The sequence below is a fragment of the Tympanuchus pallidicinctus genome, unplaced genomic scaffold (genome assembly GCF_026119805.1).
Source record: "Tympanuchus pallidicinctus isolate F22 unplaced genomic scaffold, pur_lepc_1.0 scaffold14, whole genome shotgun sequence".
NCBI lineage: Eukaryota > Metazoa > Chordata > Aves > Galliformes > Phasianidae > Tympanuchus > Tympanuchus pallidicinctus.
Window position 1 is genome coordinate 1,367,329 of NW_026294659.1, and position 25,858 is coordinate 1,393,186.

General features: G+C 57.4%; 1 protein-coding gene and 1 pseudogene across 1 annotated transcript; both read right to left on the bottom strand.

Annotated features, from left to right (window-relative positions):
• Nucleotides 1-1,353: 1,353 nt before the first annotated feature.
• Nucleotides 1,354-11,995, bottom strand: LOC128076405 (maestro heat-like repeat-containing protein family member 2B; annotated as a pseudogene).
• A 2,033-nt stretch (nt 11,996-14,028) lies between these two features.
• Nucleotides 14,029-24,588, bottom strand: LOC128076406 (maestro heat-like repeat-containing protein family member 2B). Its single transcript, XM_052674016.1, has 31 exons — nt 24,452-24,588; nt 24,042-24,163; nt 23,780-23,902; nt 23,479-23,644; nt 23,226-23,324; nt 22,958-23,109; nt 22,459-22,602; nt 21,836-21,928; nt 21,488-21,557; nt 21,259-21,372; nt 21,083-21,156; nt 20,631-20,750; nt 20,376-20,483; nt 20,027-20,186; nt 19,858-19,898; nt 19,540-19,681; nt 19,073-19,125; nt 18,657-18,764; nt 18,260-18,379; nt 17,966-18,088; nt 17,676-17,831; nt 17,332-17,454; nt 16,957-17,036; nt 16,415-16,550; nt 16,206-16,298; nt 15,723-15,818; nt 15,428-15,551; nt 15,116-15,225; nt 14,577-14,729; nt 14,312-14,466; nt 14,029-14,209 (listed from the first exon to the last, which is right to left on the bottom strand). The coding sequence occupies exons 1-31, from the start codon at nt 24,474-24,476 to the stop codon at nt 14,158-14,160; spliced, it is 3,435 nt and encodes a 1,144-aa protein (XP_052529976.1). The 5' UTR covers nt 24,477-24,588; the 3' UTR covers nt 14,029-14,157.
• Nucleotides 24,589-25,858: the final 1,270 nt, after the last annotated feature.

Genomic DNA, 25,858 nt, shown 5'->3' on the forward strand with positions numbered 1-25,858 from the left:
TCAGAAACTCTACGGTAAAATAAGGAGTCCAAGAAAGACCATGTAAGACCAAAGTGCTCCTGTATTTATCACAGATACACACGCAGAGTGAGCTAATAAGGCACTACAATACTCATGATAAATACTAAATGCTAAACTGAGGAAGCGTGATCTTGACAACTGAGTAGTGACGTGGACTTGAACCAGCTGAAGGAAACAAGCCAGAGAGTTGTGGTCAGTGGAACAGAGTGAGACAAGTTGGAGGCCTGTATCTTGTGGAGTCCCTCAAGGATCAGTACTGGGACCCGTACTATTCAACATACACATCAGTGTCTTGGATGAGGCAGTAAAGCACACTGTGAGCAGGCTTGCTGATGCCACAGAACTGGGAGGAGTGGCTGACATGCCTGAAGGCTGTGCTGCCACCCAGCGAGACCTAGACAGGCGGAGAGTTGGGCGGGGAGAACTTTAATGAAATATAACAAGGGCAAGCGTAGGGACTTGTATCTGGGCAAGAACGACCCCACATACCAGCATAGGTTAGGGACTGACCTGTTGGAGAGCCACGTAGGGGAAAGGGACCTGCGGGTCCTGGTGGACAGCAGGGTGACCATGAGCCAGCAACCTGCCCCTGTGGCCAAGAAGGCCAGTGGCACCCTGGGACATAGTAGAAGGGGCATGGTTAGGAGGTCAAAAGAGGTTATCCTGCTTCTCTGCTCTGCCCTGCTGAGACCGCATCTGGAGTATTGTGTCCAGTTCTGGTCCCCTCTGTTCAAGAAGGACAGGGAACTGCTTGAGAGAGTCCAGCACAGAGCCACAAAGATGAGGAAGGGACCAGAGCATCTCCCTTACGAGGAAAGTCTGAGGAAGCTTTGGCTTGGAGGAGACTGAGAGGTGACCTAATGAACGCTTCTAAATATGTCAAGGATGTCTGTCAGGAGGATGGAGCCAGGCTTTTCTCAGTGACATCCAGTGACAGGATAAGGGCAATGGGTACAAGCTGGAACATGAGAGGTTCCACATTAATGCTAGAAAAAAAAACGTCATGGTGGTGGTAACAGAATATTGGAACGGGCTGTCCTGAGAGGTTGTGGGGTCTTCCTCTGTGGAGACATTCAAAACCTGCCTGGACACATTCCTGTGCGACCTAATCTAGGTGTTCCCAGCAGGGGGATTAGATTACATGAGCTTTTGAGGTTTCTTCCAATCCCTGACATTTGGTGACTGTGATTCTGTAACTGGTATGGAGAAGAGACAGCAGCTATTGAAATAAAGACTTGGTTAAAAAAAAAAAAAAAAAAAAAAAAAAAAAGTACTATTTTTATATATATATATATATTTATTTATAATAAATAAAACAATTTTTAAGCTCATCTTCTCTTTTCTCGTTCTCTTCTTTTCTCCTTTTCTGCTTTTCTCCTTTCAAATTTCCCTTTTCATTCCCTTTTTCCTTCCCTGCTCCTTTCCTCTCCTCTCTTCCTTTCTTATCCTTTCTTCTTTTTTCTATTGGCTCCATCGCTGAAGACAAAATTCTCTTATTCTCCTCCACGTCTCACTAGAAAAAGCAGAGTCGCAACTTGAGGCTATTCACAAAAAAGAAAAGCTGCCTCCTCCCTACATCCCTCTGCAGCAACAGCAAAGGCGGGAGTGCCAGTACCTGTCCGTTGGCCCAAGCGGCCGGGAGAAGTTGCTCATCACGGCCTCAGTGTGACGGCGGGTGAGGATGACCACCGCCTGGCACAGGAAGGGCAGGAACGTGCTCTGCTGCGCAAACGAGGTGATGCTGCGCAGGATGTAGAGGATCGGAGGCACCTGAGAGAAGAAGGGGAGAAAGAATGACTTGCTGCATCCTGCACTCTGCAGGGCCCAACCATGGACATTCAGCGCATGAGCAGTGCCTGCTCCCTTGACGTGCTGCCAAGTCCTAAGCCTGAATTTCATGCCAGCTACCCTGGTCTCCGTGCCCTGAGCACAAGGGGCAAACGGCACAAGTCATAGCGCAACAGCCAGAACAAGTCCAAGACACGTGGCAGAAAGTCTCTTACGTTCCAACTGAGGTCCTTCCCGTGCATCTGCAGGAAGGTGGTCATCCACTTCCCACACGCACGCACACGCACTCCGTTGGCTTTCCGGATGGTCTCCTTGATGGCAGTCATGAAGTCAACGGTGCGTTCTAGGGGGAAGTTCCTGCACACGATCTGCAGAGAAATGAGAAGCGGGAGAGATCCCATCACTGCTCTGCTGCAGCTGTCTGTACCCTGCTGTTGATACGGAAGGCGGTTGAGCCTTCTCTCAGCTTCTGCACCCATGGTGTTTGCTTACATGCAAAGCCGACCTCCCAGCAGCCACAATCACACATGCATGCAAGTGCACTCACACACACAAACGCACATCATGGAGTCAGAGCCTTGCACTGGGTGCCTGAAGGCCAGACGTAGCTCAGAGCCTCCTGCTACTTGCACTGGGAAAAGAGCACTCAGGGTAACAGCTCATTTTGGAAACAGTGTCAGAGGCTGGGAGCTGCACAGGGTCGTGCAGAAGCCTACCCACAGAGATCACACCACCCCTTCTTGGGTCCACTTACCATGGCCATTTTGGATGTGGTCTGGAGCTGAGAGGCGATGCTGCAGGCGTGCAGCCCCTCGCACAGGCTCCCGATGTCACCCGTCTCGATGTCCGTGTTGGTCGCTTTGGCTGGAAAGAGCACAGAGAGAAAAGGGAAGTCATGCTTCTGGAAATGAAACTGCTTTCCACGGGGGAAAGACAGAGGACAGGGTGGGGACAAGAAGAGAGCTGTGCACGGTGCCTCTCCCTCCTGTAAACAGGGCCCAGCCCGTGGGGCTCTGGTAGTGCTACGGAGGAGGGCAGAGGGCTGGAGCACGCCTGCTCCACTCACCTTGGATTCGCAGAAGGGAGCTCAGACAGGTGACGGCCAGCTGGCGGGATGTGGGCATGGGGTCACACGTCAGAGGCGCCAGCAATCCCACCAAGGAGCCAAAGTGTTCACAGACATCTCCTCTCTGCAGGGGTGAGAGGCAGGAACAAAGCTGTAGACGGCCCCAGCTCTCCCCAGCTTCTCCCATCTGTGCCTTCCCACCATGACACAGCATGCACAGCTGGGCAGAGCTCGCCTTCAAGCTCTGGGGCGCTGGGGAGGGAGCAGGGGGCATGCGGTGGGGCTCTTTACTCACTTGAAGCTCTTCACAAACAGACAGCAGCTGGGAGCAGGTCTGCAGGGCCCTCTCGCGCTCCCACACGTTGCTCGATACCATGCATTTCTGCAGGACCTGGGGTAGAGCACCTGTCTCACTGAGGATGTCTTTTCTTTCCGTTCCTGCCACCCCTCTCCCAGCACTTTCCCTCAAGGCCTGCCCTGTTGCTCCATGTGGCCTCCTGCCTCACTGAGCACCGGCACTGCCGCCCCGCTCTCTGCAGACACTCCTGCCTCCCATCCCAGGAGCTTTTCCTCGGCTGTGGCCTCCAGGGGCTGGCTCCTGCTTTCCCCCTGCAGGGCCCATTTCTCTGCCCATTTCAGCTCGCAGTGAGCTGGCACGTCAGCAGGAGATTTCTCCCCCTCTGATCCTCCTCTCAGTCCCCAGATCTCTGCCCCCGCTATTGACAGGCACCATGCTTTCTCCCTTGCCCCACACATACTCACATGGACTATGTTTTGGAAGAAGCCGCCGCTGGGCTCTGTCTCCAGCAGGACCACCATGAGCCGGCCCAGAGCTTTCAGTGCTGTTTGCTGAAGCTGAAGGCAGAAGAGGGGAGTGACGTGTAGCATCACGGCTGCTGCCAGAGCAGAGGTTGTGTGTGCTGAGGTAGGGCTCCGACCGAGAGGTGGCCGGGAAAGTTACGGCAGGTTACCTGCAGGTACTGTGCTGCTTGCTGTGACTTCCTGATCTTCAGCAGCATCTCTGCTGAAGGGTGTGTCACGATGTTCTTGCAGCACAGGACCAACATCTCACGCAGGTCCTTGCTTTCAGAAGAGGGCTTCAGCTTGCTGAGAGGAGGAAAACAGGAAGAGAAATCAGAAAGGCTCTTTACCTCTCCAGACTGGTTCAGACAACATCTGAGTTTCTCCTAATTGACAGCTACAAAGCCAATACCCCCACCCAGCTCATGCTGCTGAGCACTGCCTTCAGTTCCAGCAGCGCCCACCTCCTCCCCGGCAGCAGTGAACCACCTCCCGCTCTGGAGGGAAGGAGACCCCAGCTCTCCCTCTCTTTCCTGCCAGGGGACAGGAGCACCAGGGCCTTTCTCCCTGCCCAGAACCTCAGCTTTGCTGGGCACAACAGCCCAGCCGTCTCTCCTGCTGTAGATGTAGCTCCTCCCCCCCGACCCCTCCAGGCCCTCAGGAGCTACCCAAAATGGGGATCACCATGCTGACTTGCAACCTCAGCCCTTACCTCAGCTGCTCCAGGGCCAGAACCACCTTGAGAGGCACCGGGGAGACAGGGATGCCCGAGTAATACTTCTTCATCAGGTCCTGCAAGTCCCAGAGAGACAGTGTCAAAGTGGGCAAGGGGCACACATGAGCTGTTCCACCCGGCCCCAAGACAGGCACAGCTGCCACACACCAGCCCCATCACTTTCCCATGGAAGCGCTGCAGGATGCAGCAGCTGGTGCACCCAGCCCGCTGTCCAGCCGCTGCCTGCCAGCACCCAAAGTCCCCACCAGCTGGAGACGTGTGGCTGCTGGACACCTGCATGCCCCCAGGGAAGCGAGCCTTGTGGCACAGCCCAGAGCTCCTCTGCAGACAGCCCTGTCTCTAGGCACTCACCATCAGGATTTCCAGAAGCTTTCCCTTCAGGGAGGGGTTAAAGCTTGCAGAACCACCCACAGCTTGGTAGGCAGAGCTGCAGTCGGTGATGCTCTGCACCAGCGCGAGGTTGTTCTGCAAGTCCTGAGGAGCAAGAGACAAGAACATTCTTTGAACTGCGGGAAGGGACAAGGGCTGCAAGGGACAAACGGGGAGACAACGCTAAGGGAAGGGCTTGGATCTTTATCTGGGCACAAACAGTTCCCCGAGGGACCTTTGGAAAGGGAAGGCCCATCTCAGCATCTCCCCGTGTGGAGGGGCTGCAGCGGGGTGCTCTGACACCCTGGCACGCTTTGAGCTCTCACCCGGCAGCTGCAGCTGTAGAGCATCAGGACGTTGCCCACGATGTCTCCCTCCAGGTGGGCGAGCAGCTGTTCTTTGGAGGCACGCAGTGCCACGCTGCCGTGGGCCAGCATGAGAGCGCTGCGTGTGGCATGAGCTCTCGTGCTGTCCAGCTCCATCTGTGTGGGAAGAAATGCCTTGAGACACTCGCTAACGGCCCCCAGTGCCCCGCGATGCACCTGGGCTCCCAAGGCAGGAGCTGCAGGGAAAACAAGGCCGAAGAATGCCAAGATGGAAACCCGTAACGCTTTACCTTCTTGCGCCTGGAAATCCTGGCATTGCGGCCTTTGCACAGCCTGGACGCAAACATGGTGAGCGTGGCCAGGACTGTGTGGAAGTTGTTCTCAGCAGCATGGCTGAGAAGAGAGACGATTCCCTGCACAAAAGAACAAGGGGCCGTTGGCACAGGCCTGAATCTGCAGGTCCTCTCCTGAGCAAAATGGCAGCAGTGCGGAGGTTGAAAGGCCCGGAGCAGGGCCAGGAGAAGGCCTCTGCCCCAGGGCCAGAGCGGGGATGCTCACAGGAGCTGGAGGAGAGGAGAGCTCACCTGGGCCTCACGTGGCTCCTCTGCATTTGCCTCCTCCAGGTGCTGCAGCAGCTTCTCCTGCACGTGGAGGACTCCCTGACAGGATCCCAGCACCGTGCCCAGAGCCTTGTACAGGAACGACTGCATGGGAAGGGCAGGAAGAAGCTGAGATGTGGCAGCAGCTTAACCTGCTGGTGGAGGGCCAGGTGGGAAGGAGCCAAGCTCCCTGGCGGTTGCTGAGAGCAGCTGCGGGGCCGAGCTTTAGCCATCCCTGGGCAGATTGCAGGGAAAGGCCCTCTGAGGGGCACAGACTGGGGAAGCAGCATCAGCATCCCGCGTGGGCAGAGCACCAGCCGCAGCCCCAGCCCCAGCTGGACACCTGCAGCTGCACCGCTGGGTAGAGCCGGGGGGAACTCACCTTTTCTGCAGAGCTGCTGGCAGAGCTGCTCAGCCGCTGGCTCAGCTCACAGCTCAGGGCCTCGATCCATGCCTTCTCCTCTATGGTGTCCAGCGATGCCTTCAGGAACTGTTGGAGAACAGGAGAAGACAATGTTCCCTTGCCCTTTGCCTCTTCCCTCACTCCCAAGTTGCTGCAGCCCTCTGGGGAGAGGTGCCTGGAAGAACAGTGCCTCTCCCAGCTCCCGCAGCGTTCCCTCCATTGAAGCCACCCGCCCTCTTCTCCTAAGACCCCCCTGGGCTTGGGACAGAGCGGAAGAGGCAGCGCCACAAAGGCGCTTGAGAGGCTGCTCCTGCCCCACAGTGGCTCACGTGGGAGCGGGGCTACTTGGGGCAGGCAAGCACTTCTCTGCACCGCGCCTCCCGGCAATGCTGTACCTTTAGCAGACGGCGCTCAAACTCGGCAGTGTCCGGGAAGCTCTCATTTCTCCCTGCACAGCAATAGGAAGAAAAAGACCCTTACTTGGGATCAAGGCACAGAAGAAGAGCTGCTGCAAACCTGGCTTGGCCTGGGCACTTGACACTGCCAAGCTGGGACCCGCGCCTCCTCCACAATGACCTGTCCCTCCCCACAAGCACTGCCTCCACAGGAACACGGAACTAAGTGCTCCAAGGCTGCTGTCTGAGGGGACATGAAGGGCCCATCCCTGTCCTGGAATGGGCAGATCTCTGGTGGGATAGGTCCCTGGGCCTCAGAGCTGACTCCCAGGAATGGGAGCAGCAGCAGAGCAAGAATTGGGCTGCAGGCAGTGCTTCCCCTCTGCCATGCTACAGAGCTGCATTTTCACTCCCCCCCTTCCCTTCCCTTCCCTGCCTCTGCCTCTTCTTCCCCTCCAGTGCTTTACCTTCAAGACACTGCAGCAGCAGGGGGATCTCAGTAGCCCACATGGCCCCCACAGCCCTGTGGAACCTGCCGTGGAGGTTCTTCATCAGCAGTAAGGCAGCAGCTTGGAGTTTGCTGCCTGCAACAGGGCTGCCTGCCACCACCTGAGTGAGAGCAAGAAAAAGCAGGGTCACTTCTGCAGCAAGAGCAACGGCTTCCCCCCAGGATGGAAGCAGCTCGGCTCTGCTCTGGCAGGCAAGGAACAGCCAACAGCTCTGCCCATGGCCATGCTGCTTCCTCCTGGGTGCTCGTAGAACCGGCCTCTGGAGCATCTACTCACCAGCAGTCGTGCCAGCAGTGTCTGGGGCGTCAGCAGTGGGCCTGCAAAGAGAAAAGAAGTGCTGAGTTAGACTCCAAGACACTGCGTGCCCAGCCATGCACACCTCCGCTGTCCCTTCTGGGAGCTACCACAGGTCAGCAGAGCTCACTGGGGGAGTTTTTGCTCCTACCTTGAAACATGGAGCTGACAAAATGGGGATCCAGGTGTTCTATCGGCCGTCCTGTCAGCTCCTCTCTCTCAGCCAGGGCACAGACACAGCGGGAGACTGGGATCAGCATGCCTGTGTACTGCGCTGGCACCACAAACAACAGCAGCCGCGGCCACAGGAGCTGTAGGGAACGAGGCAGTGGAGCAGGTCAGCATTCCTGCTTCTGCTCAGAGATGAAGAGGACTCTGTGAATTTCCCCGAGTCCCGTGTGCTTCAGAGCACGTTGGAGGAGAGACCTGGGGTCTTGGAATGGGACGAGGAAGACGTGGTGCAAAGGCAGGGAGCAGCAGCAGGGCAGAGCGTGACTTACTTTGGACATCCCTCTCACAGAGACGTCCAGTGATCCCAGGATGTCCATGCACAGCTCCTGGAGAGCTCCTTCTTCCTGGGCTTCCCGGGCAGAAAGGTCTCCGGCTGCCTGCACGACAGTGGTGTTGAAACACTGGTTATGCTCAGCTCTCAGGAGCCTCTCAGGAGGCTCAGGTGTGGCCCCAGCGGTGCTTCTGTATAGCAGCCTCTGAGCAGCACGGGTCTTCCAAAGGAAGATGCTGCCCACTGCCCTTACCCTTCTTCCCGTGGCGCGGCTGAACTCCCTGAAGATGTGCCCCACCACATCCCAGGCTGAGCAGCTCCGGGTGTTCGAACTGAGCAGATCCTTGATGAAATACAGAATAGCCGTCCTCACCTGCAAGGGGTCAATTATGGGTGTGATTTTCCTGGTCAGAAGGCAAAGGGAAGCCACCTGCTCATCGGGGCAGCCCTTTGGGCATGAGCAGAGACACCAAGAGCAGTGGAGAGGCTTTAGCTACTGAGGTGAGGGCCAGGCCTTAGCACCAGGCTGTGCACTTTCCATGCACAGCACAGGGACCTGCCCGCTCCACTCTGCCTGCTCTCCCCACAGGAGCCATCATGACCGTGTGGCCAATGCCCCAGCACCTCTCTAGTCACCCCAGCCGTGCCCGTGCTGGCAGCAGCATCACCACCCCGACAGCGCTTTCCCTTCCCAAACCAGCTCACCCGGATGCTGGGGTCGCTGCACAGACGCTGCACAGCCTCGACGACCTGGGGCAGCATCTCCGTCATCATGGGCTCTGCAAGAGATGCACAGAAGCATGAGCGGAGCCACAGCGCAGATGGCAGAAGGGAGCCCTGGCAGTGCCAAGGCGTGGTACTGACCAACCCGTGGTACTGACCATCAGAGCGAGCCAGAGCACCCAGCAGACCCAGGGCTGCCACGCATCCAGGCTCCCAGTCATCGCCCAGCTGCGACTGCAGAAACAGGATGGTTTCCTCTGGGCAGATCCGGGCTGCAGGGAGGAAATCCCACGCTATGTTAGCAAGAACCTCACGCCCATGCCTGAGGTTTGTGAGAGAGGTTTTGGCCAGGGCAGCGCCAAGCATGGCCAAAGCTCCTCTCCTTACCCTGCAGCATGATGCAGTGGGTCAGCTGTGCACGACCAGCCTCGCTGTGCTGCTTGCTGTCGTCATAGAGCTGTGGGAACAAGGTCCATTTGATACAATCACATCAGCACTGAGGACGGAAAAGACACTGTGCTGCCCGCTCTCGTCTCCCTGGGCACTCTCGGGAAGAGGACAGGCAGACAAAACCCAGCCCTCCCCACGGCATCCCCGAGAGTGCATGCATGGCTCTGGAACTGCCTTGAGCATGCAGGAGCTAAGGCTGAGCCGCCTTATTCAGGGGCTCGGAGCTTTGCAGTCAACTTAGCCAAGAGGGAAACTGCTGTGGGCGCAAGGATAGGCTCCCCTTACCTGGTAAAACACGGCACTGGTGACGTCCAGAAACTTGTCCCCTGCGATTACAGACTGAATGCCCCCTAAGGCCTCCAGGAAGATAGTGAGGCTCTGCAAGAGAGCAGGAGAGGAAGAAAGGGATGAAGCCACATCTAGCCACTCGGGAGTGGAGAAACTGTTTCCCAATTGTTTCTCTGCAGGGAGAAGCTCCTGCACAGGCGTTCTTGTTTATCCCCCACCTCCCAGCAGCACCAAGAGGGTCTCTCTGCTCTCAATCGAGCCGTGTTTGGGCACCATTTGCAGGCATTTCCCACCCAGCAGCCCACTTCTCCCCCATCAGATGCAACTGGACGTGGTCCCCCCAGTTGTTAGCATAGAGCTCCTCAGGCACTCAGAGCCCCACAGTGATGGTGAAGCTTCCCATCCCCAGGAGATGAGCCCCAGTGATTCTTGGTTCCCTCCTGGCTCCTGTCTGGGTTGTTCCTATTCTGACTGAAGAGCTCAGGAAGCCTCAGACCTCCCTTGAACACCCATTCCTTCTTTCTCCAAGGGCTCCCCACCTCCTCCCTGCATCCCCCTGACCCCTCGTGGCATTTGCACGGGCCCCACGTCCACCCTGAGCCCTGCGCAATGTCTCTCACCTTGGCCACCCTGCAGGTGTCTTGGATCTCCTGACACGGGTGAACGAGCCAGAGGAGCTGCTCCCAGACGTGCTCTTGGTGCCGCTCCTCTTGCAGGAGAACCTCCAACATGGCAGCCACAGCCCCAAGGACGGCCTGTTTGTCCTGGAGAGGATGGCAGAGGCCCGGCATCAAAGACTGAAGGTCTGCCCTTCCTACACAGAGGGCTTTCCCTTCCCCTTCCCCTTCCCCTTCCCCTTCCCCACACCCCCAAGCCCAGCGGGAGATGGGCTCGCTCTGGAGGGCAGGCAGCTTTTCCCCGTACCCTCATCCCCAGCTCTTCCTGCCACAGTGCTGTGACATGCAACTGCTCCCTGGCACAGAGCCACTTCAGGGCCCTTTGCAGAGCCAGCCCACTCCCTCTCATCACCCCTCAGCTCTCAGCCCACTGGGCACAGACAGAGCTGCCGACATGGGTGCCCCTGCTGCCATCCTGGGCTGGGGATGCAGCAGTGCTCACCTGTTCCTCCTGGCAGTCTTGCCAGTTCCACACCACAGAGAAGAGCAGCTCGTGAAGGTTTTCATAGATCTGCTCTTTCTCCATGGCAGTCCAGGGGCATTGCATTCCTGAGGACAAGTAATTCTTGACTCCATCCAGCCACTGTTTCAAAACTGAAAAAACAAAAGAATAAAAAAAATAAATTATTACTATTATTTTTTTTAAGAGAGTGAGAGAAAACGGAGTCTGTGAGAGTCTGCAGCAGGGCTGCTCTGGGGCCGGCACTCACCAGCACAAGCGACGCGCAGGATCTGGCCACTCTTCACCTGGCCCACCACACTGCGCAGGCCTGCCAGCATCAGCCACACAAAGGGGATGCACTGCGGAGCTGCAGAGAGGAAGGAGAGGGCCACAGTCAGAGTCCTGGCAGCAAGGTAGGTGGACAGCAGCCCTGCAGCCCCCAGCTCAGTGCAGATCACACTCAGAGGACAGAGACCCCTTTCCCGGTTGTTACAGATGTCAGGAGGTTGAGGGTACTCTACCATAGGTGCTGAAGAGTTTGCTCAGGGTGATGAGCACCAACTCCTTGCACATGTCCCCCGCGGCCTTCAGGTGGCTCTGGAGCTCAGCCATCACCAAGGTGAAGTGCGTCCGAGCCAGAGCCACCAGGACATTGCTGGCAGCTGTCTTGACATTGCTGGTGACGCCCTGGAAGAGAGTCACTGGTGACGCGCGGCCCAGGAGACTGCCTGAGGCCCTTGGAAGAGCAAAGCCACCACCATCCGCCAGCAGAACACCAGCGTGGGCAGGCGGTTCCCTTTGCCCTTGGCAGTGAGCCCTCACCTGGGCTGCCGTCAGGTCCCGGGACACCTCTGCCAGCAGCCGGTTCACCACTCCGCACGGCGGGCGGCTGCTGTCTTGGCACAGGGCGCTCTCCAGCTCACAGTACGCCTGCGCTCGGTCACCCTGGGGACAAGGATCAGTCACGCTCGCTTTGCCCGCTGCCACCCATCGCTCGGTGGATGTGCTGCCGGGCCTGGCACCCACGGCACCGTGGCCCTGGGCCAGGAGGGCAAGGGTTGGTGGCTGGATGTGCCCAACTCACCTCCTGATCTTGCAGGCGCCGAAGCAGTAAGGTCGCGGCGCAGGTAGGGACAGGGCTTGACACCCTGCTTCTCTCCCTGCGACGCGTACGCCTGGGCACGCAGCCCACACAAGCAAAGAGACCTGGAAGGAAAGAGCAGAGCAGCTGCTGCAGGTGTTGCTTGGAGCCAGGGCCGAGCACCCGGCCAGCTGTGGGGGGAAAACGCTCCTCCAGCTCCACAGCGCGAGGCTGCGTGTGGTTGGCGGGGGCAGGGGAGGGAGCTTTCCCCTTGCTGGGGTGCTGGGGAAACCACGGTGAGCAGCTGCACTCGGCAGAGCAAGGACAGCGCTGCTGGCACGTCCTAAACAGACACTGGAGGCACACGTGTGCCCGGGCAGCATCGTGGTGTCCAGAGAGGTGGAGGGACTCACCTCGAAGGGCTCTCAGCCTCTCCATGATAGCAGGATGCCTCCAGGTAGACGCAAAGCTCTCTCTGGTTCCACTTCCTGCGGGTCCCACAAGCGGACTGAGCCACCGCTCCCACCGCTCCACAAGGGTGGATGAGGCGGCCACTGTGACACCGCACTGCAGTGTCACCTCACAGAGAATGAATGACACGCCCCGGGCTGGGGAGCAGGCAGGTCCCCAGGGCAACCCTGCAGGCCCTCAAACACAGCACGTTTGTGTGATGCAATCGGCTCTGGGGTTCCGGTTCCATGCTGACGCAGGGAATGACCTCAGCGGGTGATGGAGAGCCCCTGCCAGGGAGCAGCTGCTGGGCACCGTTGCCCGGCGTTGTCTTAGTGACTGGGGGCTCCACGTCGGGAGGCACTGAGGCCCCCATCTGCTGCCCGACAACCTCTCCACAGAGCTCTGCTGTCCACTGGGGGCACGTGTCAGAGATGTTAAGGAGACTCCACTGCATCTGACCAAAAATGAATACATTAATACTAGAAAAAAAAACTTCTTTATGGTGAATGTCACAGAACAGCGGAACGGGCTGCCCGGAGAGGCTGTGGGGTCTCCTTCTCTGGAGACACGCAGAACCTGCCTGGACACATTCGTGTGTGACCTAATCTAGGTGTTCCTGCTAAGGCAGGGGGATTGGACTGGATGATCTTTCAAGTTCCCTTCCAATCCCTGACATTTAGTGAAACTGTGAATACACAGGGTGTATGTTGGTCCTGTCAGGAATTTGGTGTAAATCGGACAGACAAAGTATTGTGTAAGGGGCTGCAGCTGAGTGAGTAAGGAGAGGGGCATTATCAAACTTGAGGATTCCTTGGCATTTTGTGGTGACAAATACCGCAAATACAAATATGAAATCCATTAGGTCAGTTAGCAGCAGAAGAAACACTTGGGTCCATATTTAGGGTCATTATCAAATCTGCTTCAATCGTAGATGCAGTCAGCTTAATGCAATGCCTCTCCTCCCGTCAGTGTGTATGTATGCACATGCATACACAAGCACAGAAAACACGCATACCGATTATTTGCATGTGGAAATGCAGCCAGGTGAGCTCCGCAATGGCATGAAGGCACACAAATAGGCATGTGTGAAAATGAGTGTAAAAAAAGCTCCCTTTAAACATTGGATTTGGAGGCTGACCTCCCAGTGCTGTTCCCTTGGCCTAATTCCCTATGGCGAACACCAGCAGGAGCAGATTTCCAGCCCAGCTGCAGCAGCTGACAGCTCTGCCTGTGGCCTGGATTTGAATTGCTCTGAACGACCCCACATACCAGCATAGGTTAGGGACTGACCTGTTGGAGAGCAGCGTAGGGGAAAGGGACCTGCGGGTCCTGGTGGACAGCAGGGTGACCATGAGCCAGCAACCTGCCCCTGTGGCCAAGAAGGCCAATGGCACCCTGGGACATAGTAGAAGGGGCATGGTTAGGAGGTCAAAAGAGGTTATCCTGCTTCTCTGCTCTGCCCTGCTGAGACCGCATCTGGAGTATTGTGTCCAGTTCTGGTCCCCTCTGTTCAAGAAGGACAGGGAACTGCTTGAGAGAGTCCAGCACAGAGCCACAAAGATGAGGAAGGGACCAGAGCATCTCCCTTACGAGGAAAGTCTGAGGAAGCTTTGGCTTGGAGGAGACTGAGAGGTGACCTAATGAACGCTTCTAAATATGTCAAGGATGTCTGTCAGGAGGATGGAGCCAGGCTTTTCTCAGTGACATCCAGTGACAGGATAAGGGCAATGGGTACAAGCTGGAACATGAGAGGTTCCACATTAATGCTAGAAAAAAAAACGTCATGGTGGTGGTAACAGAATATTGGAACGGGCTGTCCAGAGAGGTTGTGGGGTCTTCCTCTGTGGAGACATTCAAAACCTGCCTGGACACATTCCTGTGCGACCTAATCTAGGTGTTCCCAGCAGGGGGATTAGATTACATGAGCTTTTGAGGTTTCTTCCAATCCCTGACATTTGGTGACTGTGATTCTGTAACTGGTATGGAGAAGAGACAGCAGCTATTGAAATAAAGACTTGGTTAAAAAAAAAAAAAAAAAAAAAAGTACTATTTTTATATATATATATATATTTATTTATAATAAATAAAACAATTTTTAAGCTCATCTTCTCTTTTCTCGTTCTCTTCTTTTCTCCTTTTCTGCTTTTCTCCTTTCAAATTTCCCTTTTCATTCCCTTTTTCCTTCCCTGCTCCTTTCCTCTCCTCTCTTCCTTTCTTATCCTTTCTTCTTTTTTCTATTGGCTCCATCGCTGAAGACAAAATTCTCTTATTCTCCTCCACGTCTCACTAGAAAAAGCAGAGTCGCAACTTGAGGCTATTCACAAAAAAGAAAAGCTGCCTCCTCCCTACATCCCTCTGCAGCAACAGCAAAGGCGGGAGTGCCAGTACCTGTCCGTTGGCCCAAGCGGCCGGGAGAAGTTGCTCATCACGGCCTCAGTGTGACGGCGGGTGAGGATGACCACCGCCTGGCACAGGAAGGGCAGGAACGTGCTCTGCTGCGCAAACGAGGTGATGCTGCGCAGGATGTAGAGGATCGGAGGCACCTGAGAGAAGAAGGGGAGAAAGAATGACTTGCTGCATCCTGCACTCTGCAGGGCCTAGCCACGTGCAATGGCCAGAACAAGTCCAAGACACGTGGCAGAAAGTCTCTTACGTTCCAACTGATGTCCTTCCCGTGCATCTGCAGGAAGGTGGTCATCCACTTCCCAGCAGCACGCACACGCACTCCGTTGGCTTTCCGGATGGTCTCCTTGATGGCAGTCATGAAGTCAACGGTGCGTTCTAGGGGGAAGTTCCTGCACACGATCTGCAGAGAAATGAGAAGCGGGAGAGATCCCATCACTGCTCTGCTGCAGCTGTCTGTACCCTGCTGTTGATACGGAAGGCGGTTGAGCCTTCTCTCAGCTTCTGCACCCATGGTGTTTGCTTACATGCAAAGCCGACCTCCCAGCAGCCACAATCACACATGCATGCAAGTGCACTCACACACACAAACGCACATCATGGAGTCAGAGCCTTGCACTGGGTGCCTGAAGGCCAGACGTAGCTCAGAGCCTCCTGCTACTTGCACTGGGAAAAGAGCACTCAGGGTAACAGCTCATTTTGGAAACAGTGTCAGAGGCTGGGAGCTGCACAGGGTCGTGCAGAAGCCTACCCACAGAGATCACACCACCCCTTCTTGGGTCCACTTACCATGGCCATTTTGGATGTGGTCTGGAGCTGAGAGGCGATGCTGCAGGCGTGCAGCCCCTCGCACAGGCTCCCGATGTCACCCGTCTCGATGTCTGTGTTGGTCGCTTTGGCTGGAAAGAGCACAGAGAGAAAAGGGAAGTCATGCTTCTGGAAATGAAACTGCTTTCCACGGGGGAAAGACAGAGGACAGGGTGGGGACAAGAAGAGAGCTGTGCACGGTGCCTCTCCCTCCTGTAAACAGGGCCCAGCCCGTGGGGCTCTGGTAGTGCTACGGAGGAGGGCAGAGGGCTGGAGCACGCCTGCTCCACTCACCTTGGATTCGCAGAAGGGAGCTCAGACAGGTGACGGCCAGCTGGCGGGATGCGGGCAGGGGGTCACACGTCAGAGGCGCCAGCAATCCCACCAAGGAGCCAAAGTGTTCACAGACATCTCCTCTCTGCAGGGGTGAGAGGCAGGAACAAAGCTGTAGATGGCCCCAGCTCTCCCCAGCTTCTCCCATCTGTGCCTTCCCACCGTGACGCAGCATGCACAGCTGGGCAGAGCTCGCCTTCAAGCTCTGGGGCGCTGGGGAGGGAGCAGGGGGCATGCGGTGGGGCTCTTTACTCACTTGAAGCTCTTCACAAACAGACAGCAGCTGGGAGCAGGTCTGCAGGGCCCTCTCGCGCTCCCACACGTTGCTCGATACCATGCATTTCTGCAGGACCTGGGGTAGAGCACCTGTCTCACTGAGGATGTCTTTTCTTTCCGTTCCTGCCACCCCTCTCCCTGTCCCTCCTTTCCCAGCACTTTCCCTCAAGGCCTGCCCTGTTGCTCCATGTGGCCTCCTGCCTCACTGAGCACCGGCACTGCCGCCCCGCTCTCTGCAGACACTCCTGCCTCCCATCCCAGGAGCTTTTCCTCGGCTGTGGCCTGCCATGGGCTGGCTCCTGCTTTCCCCCTGCAGGGCCCATTTCTCTGCCAATTTCAGCTCGCAGTGAGCTGGCACGTCAGCAGGAGATTTCTCCCCCTCTGATCCTCCTCTCAGTCCCCAGATCTCTGCCCCCGCTATTGACAGGCACCATGCTTTCTCCCTTGCCCCACACATACTCACATGGACTATGTTTTGGAAGAAGCCGCCGCTGGGCTCTGTCTCCAGCAGGACCACCATGAGCCGGCCCAGAGCTTTCAGTGCTGTTTGCTGAAGCTGAAGGCAGAAGAGGGGAGTGACGTGTAGCATCACGGCTGCTGCCAGAGCAGAGGTTGTGTGTGCTGAGGTAGGGCTCCGACCGAGAGGTGGCCGGGAAAGTTACGGCAGGTTACCTGCAGGTACTGTGCTGCTTGCTGTGACTTCCTGATCTTCAGCAGCATCTCTGCTGAAGGGTGTGTCACGATGTTCTTGCAGCACAGGACCAACATCTCACGCAGGTCCTTGCTTTCAGAAGAGGGCTTCAGCTTGCTGAGAGGAGGAAAACAGGAAGAGAAATCAGAAAGGGTCTTTACCTCTCCAGACTGGTTCAGACAACATCTGAGTTTCTCCTAATTGACAGCTACAAAGCCAATACCCCCACCCAGCTCATGCTGCTGAGCACTGCCTTCAGTTCCAGCAGCGCCCACCTCCTCCCCGGCAGCAGTGAACCACCTCCCGCTCTGGAGGGAAGGAGACCCCAGCTCTCCCTCTCTTTCCTGCCAGGGGACAGGAGCACCAGGGCCTTTCTCCCTGCCCAGAACCTCAGCTTTGCTGGGCACAACAGCCCAGCCGTCTCTCCTGCTGTAGATGTAGCTCCTCCCCCCCGACCCCTCCAGGCCCTCAGGAGCTACCCAAAATGGGGATCACCATGCTGACTTGCAACCTCAGCCCTTACCTCAGCTGCTCCAGGGCCAGAACCACCTTGAGAGGCACCGGGGAGACAGGGATGCCCGAGTAATACTTCTTCATCAGGTCCTGCAAGTCCCAGAGAGACAGTGTCAAAGTGGGCAAGGGGCACACATGAGCTGTTCCACCCGGCCCCAAGACAGGCACAGCTGCCACACACCAGCCCCATCACTTTCCCATGGAAGCGCTGCAGGATGCAGCAGCTGGTGCACCCAGCCCGCTGTCCAGCCGCTGCCTGCCAGCACCCAAAGTCCCCACCAGCTGGAGACGTGTGGCTGCTGGACACCTGCATGCCCCCAGGGAAGCGAGCCTTGTGGCACAGCCCAGAGCTCCTCTGCAGACAGCCCTGTCTCTAGGCACTCACCATCAGGATTTCCAGAAGCTTTCCCTTCAGGGAGGGGTTAAAGCTTGCAGAACCACCCACAGCTTGGTAGGCAGAGCTGCAGTCGGTGATGCTCTGCACCAGCGCGAGGTTGTTCTGCAAGTCCTGAGGAGCAAGAGACAAGAACATTCTTTGAACTGCGGGAAGGGACAAGGGCTGCAAGGGACAAACGGGGGGACAACGCTAAGGGAAGGGCTTGGATCTTTATCTGGGCACAAACAGTTCCCCGAGGGACCTTTGGAAAGGGAAGGCCCATCTCAGCATCTCCCCGTGTGGAGGGGCTGCAGCGGGGTGCTCTGACACCCTGGCACGCTTTGAGCTCTCACCCGGCAGCTGCAGCTGTAGAGCATCAGGACGTTGCCCACGATGTCTCCCTCCAGGTGGGCGAGCAGCTGTTCTTTGGAGGCACGCAGTGCCACGCTGCCGTGGGCCAGCATGAGAGCGCTGCGTGTGGCATGAGCTCTCGTGCTGTCCAGCTCCATCTGTGTGGGAAGAAATGCCTTGAGACACTCGCTAACGGCCCCCAGTGCCCCGCGATGCACCTGGGCTCCCAAGGCAGGAGCTGCAGGGAAAACAAGGCCGAAGAATGCCAAGATGGAAACCCGTAACGCTTTACCTTCTTGCGCCTGGAAATCCTGGCATTGCGGCCTTTGCACAGCCTGGACGCAAACATGGTGAGCGTGGCCAGGACTGTGTGGAAGTTGTTCTCAGCAGCATGGCTGAGAAGAGAGACGATTCCCTGCACAAAAGAACAAGGGGCCGTTGGCACAGGCCTGAATCTGCAGGTCCTCTCCTGAGCAAAATGGCAGCAGTGCGGAGGTTGAAAGGCCCGGAGCAGGGCCAGGAGAAGGCCTCTGCCCCAGGGCCAGAGCGGGGATGCTCACAGGAGCTGGAGGAGAGGAGAGCTCACCTGGGCCTCACGTGGCTCCTCTGCATTTGCCTCCTCCAGGTGCTGCAGCAGCTTCTCCTGCACGTGGAGGACTCCCTGACAGGATCCCAGCACCGTGCCCAGAGCCTTGTACAGGAACGACTGCATGGGAAGGGCAGGAAGAAGCTGAGATGTGGCAGCAGCTTAACCTGCTGGTGGAGGGCCAGGTGGGAAGGAGCCAAGCTCCCTGGCGGTTGCTGAGAGCAGCTGCGGGGCCGAGCTTTAGCCATCCCTGGGCAGATTGCAGGGAAAGGCCCTCTGAGGGGCACAGACTGGGGAAGCAGCATCAGCATCCCGCGTGGGCAGAGCACCAGCCGCAGCCCCAGCCCCAGCTGGACACCTGCAGCTGCACCGCTGGGTAGAGCCGGGGGGAACTCACCTTTTCTGCAGAGCTGCTGGCAGAGCTGCTCAGCCGCTGGCTCAGCTCACAGCTCAGGGCCTCGATCCATGCCTTCTCCTCTATGGTGTCCAGCGATGCCTTCAGGAACTGTTGGAGAACAGGAGAAGACAATGTTCCCTTGCCCTTTGCCTCTTCCCTCACTCCCAAGTTGCTGCAGCCCTCTGGGGAGAGGTGCCTGGAAGAACAGTGCCTCTCCCAGCTCCCGCAGCGTTCCCTCCATTGAAGCCACCCGCCCTCTTCTCCTAAGACCCCCCTGGGCTTGGGACAGAGCGGAAGAGGCAGCGCCACAAAGGCGCTTGAGAGGCTGCTCCTGCCCCACAGTGGCTCACGTGGGAGCGGGGCTACTTGGGGCAGGCAAGCACTTCTCTGCACCGCGCCTCCCGGCAATGCTGTACCTTTAGCAGACGGCGCTCAAACTCGGCAGTGTCCGGGAAGCTCTCATTTCTCCCTGCACAGCAATAGGAAGAAAAAGACCCTTACTTGGGATCAAGGCACAGAAGAAGAGCTGCTGCAAACCTGGCTTGGCCTGGGCACTTGACACTGCCAAGCTGGGACCCGCGCCTCCTCCACAATGACCTGTCCCTCCCCACAAGCACTGCCTCCACAGGAACACGGAACTAAGTGCTCCAAGGCTGCTGTCTGAGGGGACATGAAGGGCCCATCCCTGTCCTGGAATGGGCAGATCTCTGGTGGGATAGGTCCCTGGGCCTCAGAGCTGACTCCCAGGAATGGGAGCAGCAGCAGAGCAAGAATTGGGCTGCAGGCAGTGCTTCCCCTCTGCCATGCTACAGAGCTGCATTTTCACTCCCCCCCTTCCCTTCCCTTCCCTGCCTCTGCCTCTTCTTCCCCTCCAGTGCTTTACCTTCAAGACACTGCAGCAGCAGGGGGATCTCAGTAGCCCACATGGCCCCCACAGCCCTGTGGAACCTGCCGTGGAGGTTCTTCATCAGCAGTAAGGCAGCAGCTTGGAGTTTGCTGCCTGCAACAGGGCTGCCTGCCACCACCTGAGTGAGAGCAAGAAAAAGCAGGGTCACTTCTGCAGCAAGAGCAACGGCTTCCCCCCAGGATGGAAGCAGCTCGGCTCTGCTCTGGCAGGCAAGGAACAGCCAACAGCTCTGCCCATGGCCATGCTGCTTCCTCCTGGGTGCTCGTAGAACCGGCCTCTGGAGCATCTACTCACCAGCAGTCGTGCCAGCAGTGTCTGGGGCGTCAGCAGTGGGCCTGCAAAGAGAAAAGAAGTGCTGAGTTAGACTCCAAGACACTGCGTGCCCAGCCATGCACACCTCCGCTGTCCCTTCTGGGAGCTACCACAGGTCAGCAGAGCTCACTGGGGGAGTTTTTGCTCCTACCTTGAAACATGGAGCTGACAAAATGGGGATCCAGGTGTTCTATCGGCCGTCCTGTCAGCTCCTCTCTCTCAGCCAGGGCACAGACACAGCGGGAGACTGGGATCAGCATGCCTGTGTACTGCGCTGGCACCACAAACAACAGCAGCCGCGGCCACAGGAGCTGTAGGGAACGAGGCAGTGGAGCAGGTCAGCATTCCTGCTTCTGCTCAGAGATGAAGAGGACTCTGTGAATTTCCCCGAGTCCCGTGTGCTTCAGAGCACGTTGGAGGAGAGACCTGGGGTCTTGGAATGGGACGAGGAAGACGTGGTGCAAAGGCAGGGAGCAGCAGCAGGGCAGAGCGTGACTTACTTTGGACATCCCTCTCACAGAGACGTCCAGTGATCCCAGGATGTCCATGCACAGCTCCTGGAGAGCTCCTTCTTCCTGGGCTTCCCGGGCAGAAAGGTCTCCGGCTGCCTGCACGACAGTGGTGTTGAAACACTGGTTATGCTCAGTTCTCAGGAGCCTCTCAGGAGGCTCAGGTGTGGCCCCAGCGGTGCTTCTGTATAGCAGCCTCTGAGCAGCACGGGTCTTCCAAAGGAAGATGCTGCCCACTGCCCTTACCCTTCTTCCCGTGGCGCGGCTGAACTCCCTGAAGATGTGCCCCACCACATCCCAGGCTGAGCAGCTCCGGGTGTTCGAACTGAGCAGATCCTTGATGAAATACAGAATAGCCGTCCTCACCTGCAAGGGGTCAATTATGGGTGTGATTTTCCTGGTCAGAAGGCAAAGGGAAGCCACCTGCTCATCGGGGCAGCCCTTTGGGCATGAGCAGAGACACCAAGAGCAGTGGAGAGGCTTTAGCTACTGAGGTGAGGGCCAGGCCTTAGCACCAGGCTGTGCACTTTCCATGCACAGCACAGGGACCTGCCCGCTCCACTCTGCCTGCTCTCCCCACAGGAGCCATCATGACCGTGTGGCCAATGCCCCAGCACCTCTCTAGTCACCCCAGCCGTGCCCATGCCGGCAGCAGCATCACCACCCCGACAGCGCTTTCCTTTCCCAAACCAGCTCACCCGGATGCTGGGGTCGCTGCACAGACGCTGCACAGCCTCGACGACCTGGGGCAGCATCTCCGTCATCATGGGCTCTGCAAGAGATGCACAGAAGCATGAGCGGAGCCACAGCGCAGATGGCAGAAGGGAGCCCTGGCAGTGCCAAGGCGTGGTACTGACCAACCCGTGGTACTGACCATCAGAGCGAGCCAGAGCACCCAGCAGACCCAGGGCTGCCACGCATCCAGGCTCCCAGTCATCGCCCAGCTGCGACTGCAGAAACAGGATGGTTTCCTCTGGGCAGATCCGGGCTGCAGGGAGGAAATCCCACGCTATGTTAGCAAGAACCTCACGCCCATGCCTGAGGTTTGTGAGAGAGGTTTTGGCCAGGGCAGCGCCAAGCATGGCCAAAGCTCCTCTCCTTACCCTGCAGCATGATGCAGTGGGTCAGCTGTGCACGACCAGCCTCGCTGTGCTGCTTGCTGTCGTCATAGAGCTGTGGGAACAAGGTCCATTTGATACAATCACATCAGCACTGAGGACGGAAAAGACACTGTGCTGCCCGCTCTCGTCTCCCTGGGCACTCTCGGGAAGAGGACAGGCAGACAAAACCCAGCCCTCCCCACGGCATCCCCGAGAGTGCATGCATGGCTCTGGAACTGCCTTGAGCATGCAGGAGCTAAGGCTGAGCCGCCTTATTCAGGGGCTCGGAGCTTTGCAGTCAACTTAGCCAAGAGGGAAACTGCTGTGGGCGCAAGGATAGGCTCCCCTTACCTGGTAAAACACGGCACTGGTGACGTCCAGAAACTTGTCCCCTGCGATTACAGACTGAATGCCCCCTAAGGCCTCCAGGAAGATAGTGAGGCTCTGCAAGAGAGCAGGAGAGGAAGAAAGGGATGAAGCCACATCTAGCCACTCGGGAGTGGAGAAACTGTTTCCCAATTGTTTCTCTGCAGGGAGAAGCTCCTGCACAGGCGTTCTTGTTTATCCCCCACCTCCCAGCAGCACCAAGAGGGTCTCTCTGCTCTCAATCGAGCCGTGTTTGGGCACCATTTGCAGGCATTTCCCACCCAGCAGCCCACTTCTCCCCCATCAGATGCAACTGGACGTGGTCCCCCCAGATGTTAGCATAGAGCTCCTCAGGCACTCAGAGCCCCACAGTGATGGTGAAGCTTCCCATCCCCAGGAGATGAGCCCCAGTGATTCTTGGTTCCCTCCTGGCTCCTGTCTGGGTTGTTCCTTCTCTGACTGAAGAGCTCAGGAAGCCTCAGACCTCCCTTGAACACCCATTCCTTCTTTCTCCAAGGGCTCCCCACCTCCTCCCTGCATCCCCCTGACCCCTCGTGGCATTTGCACGGGCCCCACGTCCACCCTGAGCCCTGCGCAATGTCTCTCACCTTGGCCACCCTGCAGGTGTCTTGGATCTCCTGACACGGGTGAACGAGCCAGAGGAGCTGCTCCCAGACCTGCTCTTGGTGCCGCTCCTCTTGCAGGAGAACCTCCAACATGGCAGCCACAGCCCCAAGGACGGCCTGTTTGTCCTGGAGAGGATGGCAGAGGCCCGGCATCAAAGACTGAAGGTCTGCCCTTGCTACGCAGAGGGCTTTCCCTTCCCCTTCCCCTTCCCCTTCCCCTTCCCCACACCCCCAAGCCCAGCGGGAGATGGGCTCGCTCTGGAGGGCAGGCAGCTTTTCCCCGTACCCTCATCCCCAGCTCTTCCTGCCACAGTGCTGTGACATGCAGCTGCTCCCTGGCACAGAGCCACTTCAGGGCCCTTTGCAGAGCCAGCCCACTCCCTCTCATCACCCCTCAGCTCTCAGCCCACTGGGCACAGACAGAGCTGCCGACATGGGTGCCCCTGCTGCCATCCTGGGCTGGGGATGCAGCAGTGCTCACCTGTTCCTCCTGGCAGTCTTGCCAGTTCCACACCACAGAGAAGAGCAGCTCGTGAAGGTTTTCATAGATCTGCTCTTTCTCCATGGCAGTCCAGGGGCATTGCATTCCTGAGGACAAGTAATTCTTGACTCCATCCAGCCACTGTTTCAAAACTGAAAAAACAAAAGAATAAAAAAAATAAATTATTACTATTATTTTTTTTAAGAGAGTGAGAGAAAACGGAGTCTGTGAGAGTCTGCAGCAGGGCTGCTCTGGGGCCGGCACTCACCAGCACAAGCGATGCGCAGGATCTGGCCACTCTTCACCTGGCCCACCACACTGCGCAGGCCTGCCAGCATCAGCCACACAAAGGGGATGCACTGCGGAGCTGCAGAGAGGAAGGAGAGGGCCACAGTCAGAGTCCTGGCAGCAAGGTAGGTGGACAGCAGCCCTGCAGCCCCCAGCTCAGTGCAGATCACACTCAGAGGACAGAGAACCCTTTCCCGGTTGTTACAGATGTCAGGAGGTTGAGGGTACTCTACCATAGGTGCTGAAGAGTTTGCTCAGGGTGATGAGCACCGACTCCTTGCACATGTCCCCCGCGGCCTTCAGGTGGCTCTGGAGCTCAGCCATCACCAAGGTGAAGTGCGTCCGAGCCAGAGCCACCAGGACATTGCTGGCAGCTGTCTTGACATTGCCGGTCACGCCCTGGAAGAGAGTCACTGGTGACACGCGGCCCAGGAGACTGCCTGAGGCCCTTGGAAGAGCAAAGCCACCACCATCCGCCAGCAGAACACCAGCGTGGGCAGGCGGTTCCCTTTGCCCTTGGCAGTGAGCCCTCACCTGGGCTGCCGTCAGGTCCCGGGACACCTCTGCCAGCAGCCGGTTCACCACTCCGCACGGCGGGCGGCTGCTGTCTTGGCACAGGGCGCTCTCCAGCTCACAGTACGCCTGCGCTCGGTCACCCTGGGGACAAGGATCAGTCACGCTCGCTTTGCCCGCTGCCACCCATCGCTCGGTGGATGTGCTGCCGGGCCTGGCACCCACGGCACCGTGGCCCTGGGCCAGGAGGGCAAGGGTTGGTGGCTGGATGTGCCCAACTCACCTCCTGATCTTGCAGGCGCCGAAGCAGTAAGGTCGCGGCGCAGGTAGGGACAGGGCTTGACACCCTGCTTCTCTCCCTGCGACGCGTACGCCTGGGCACGCAGCCCACACAAGCAAAGAGACCTGGAAGGAAAGAGCAGAGCAGCTGCTGCAGGTGTTGCTTGGAGCCAGGGCCGAGCACCCGGCCAGCTGTGGGGGGAAAACGCTCCTCCAGCTCCACAGCGCGAGGCTGCGTGTGGTTGGCGGGGGCAGGGGAGGCAGCTTTCCCCTTGCTGGGGTGCTGGGGAAACCACGGTGAGCAGCTGCACTCGGCAGAGCAAGGACAGCGCTGCTGGCATGTCCTAAACAGACACGGGAGGCACACGTGTGCCCGGGCAGCGTCGTGGTGTCCAGAGAGGTGGAGGGACTCACCTCGAAGGGCTCTCAGCCTCTCCATGATAGCAGGATGCCTCCAGGTAGACGCAAAGCTCTCTCTGGTTCCACTTCCTGCGGGTCCCACAAGCGGACTGAGCCACCGCTCCCACCGCTCCACAAGGGTGGATGAGGCGGCCACTGTGACACCGCACTGCAGTGTCACCTCACAGAGAATGAATGACACGCCCCGGGCTGGGGAGCAGGCAGGTCCCCAGGGCAACCCTGCAGGCCCTCAAACACAGCACGTTTGTGTGATGCAATCGGCTCTGGGGTTCCGGTTCCATGCTGACGCAGGGAATGACCTCAGCGGGTGATGGAGAGCCCCTGCCAGGGAGCAGCTGCTGGGCACCGTTGCCCGGCGTTGTCTTAGTGACTGGGGGCTCCACGCCGGGAGGCACTGAGGCCCCCATCTGCTGCCCGACAACCTCTCCACAGAGCTCTGCTGTCTACTGGGGGCACGTGTCAGAGATGTTAAGGAGACTCCACCGCATCTGACCAAAAATGAATACATTAATACTAGAAAATAAAACTTCTTTATGGTGAATGTCACAGAACAGCGGAACGGGCTGCCCGGAGAGGTTGTGGGGTCTCCTTCTCTGGAGACACACAGAACCTGCCTGGACACATTCGTGTGTGACCTGATCTAGGTGTTCCTGCTAAGGCAGGGGGATTGGACTGGATGATCTTTCAAGTTCCCTTCCAATCCCTGACATTTAGTGAAACACATCCCTCTCACAGAGACGTCCAGTGATCCCAGGATGTCCATGCACAGCTCCTGGACAGCTTCTTCTTCCTGTATGGTATCTTGTTCATGATGCTGCCACCTTGCTCAAAGCAAAGGTGGGAGGTTCCTTTTCCCCCCTTGTCTGTTAGTTTCTAAGCCTTTTGCACACTTTTCCAGCCATGAGTCAAGGCTGTTAAGGCAGTCTTCCCTCTTCGGTGTTTTTTGGACAATAAATATGTGTTGTTAAAATGGAAGGTTAAATCACGAAGGACGGATTGCCTGCACTATTGAAAGCATTTGTGTTATTTGCTCAGATGCCCCCCTGGGAGCTGAGATCTTGGAGAAAAATCTCATTTGATCCATAGGTGCTATACACTTGAAAATGTGGCCCCTCAGTGCTATCTTGGTAAATCTCCTTCAACGTGCTTGAATTGGACGCAGAATGTGCAGTCACCTTTCTTGATCAAAGGAGGGGTTTCCCTAAAGCTTACTCTTGAAATCCGCGGTTACGAGTTTGCTTCAGTCACCCATGCTTTGTGCAATGGTCAGCAAAAAGTGTTCAGATTTAATGTCAACAGCTCTTGGTATAACACTCCTTCACAGTAAAGCTGAGCAATGAGAAGAAGAGGCAAAATCTGCTCAGTCGTGATGAGTTGTGTCTTGTCCTTTACCAGTTCAGT

Bases quoted from the DNA above. Each gene is read 5' to 3' on its own strand.
- LOC128076406 (XM_052674016.1), bottom strand. From the start codon at position 24,476: ATGGAGAGGCTGAGAGCCCTTCGAG. The intron at 24,164-24,451 runs GTGAGTCCCTCC...CTTTCCTTCCAG, and splicing joins GAGGCTGAGAGCCCTTCGAG to GTCTCTTTGCTTGTGTGGGC. The intron at 15,226-15,427 runs GTGAGTGGAGCA...TGCTCTTTCCAG, and splicing joins CTCCCTTCTGCGAATCCAAG to CCAAAGCGACCAACACAGAC.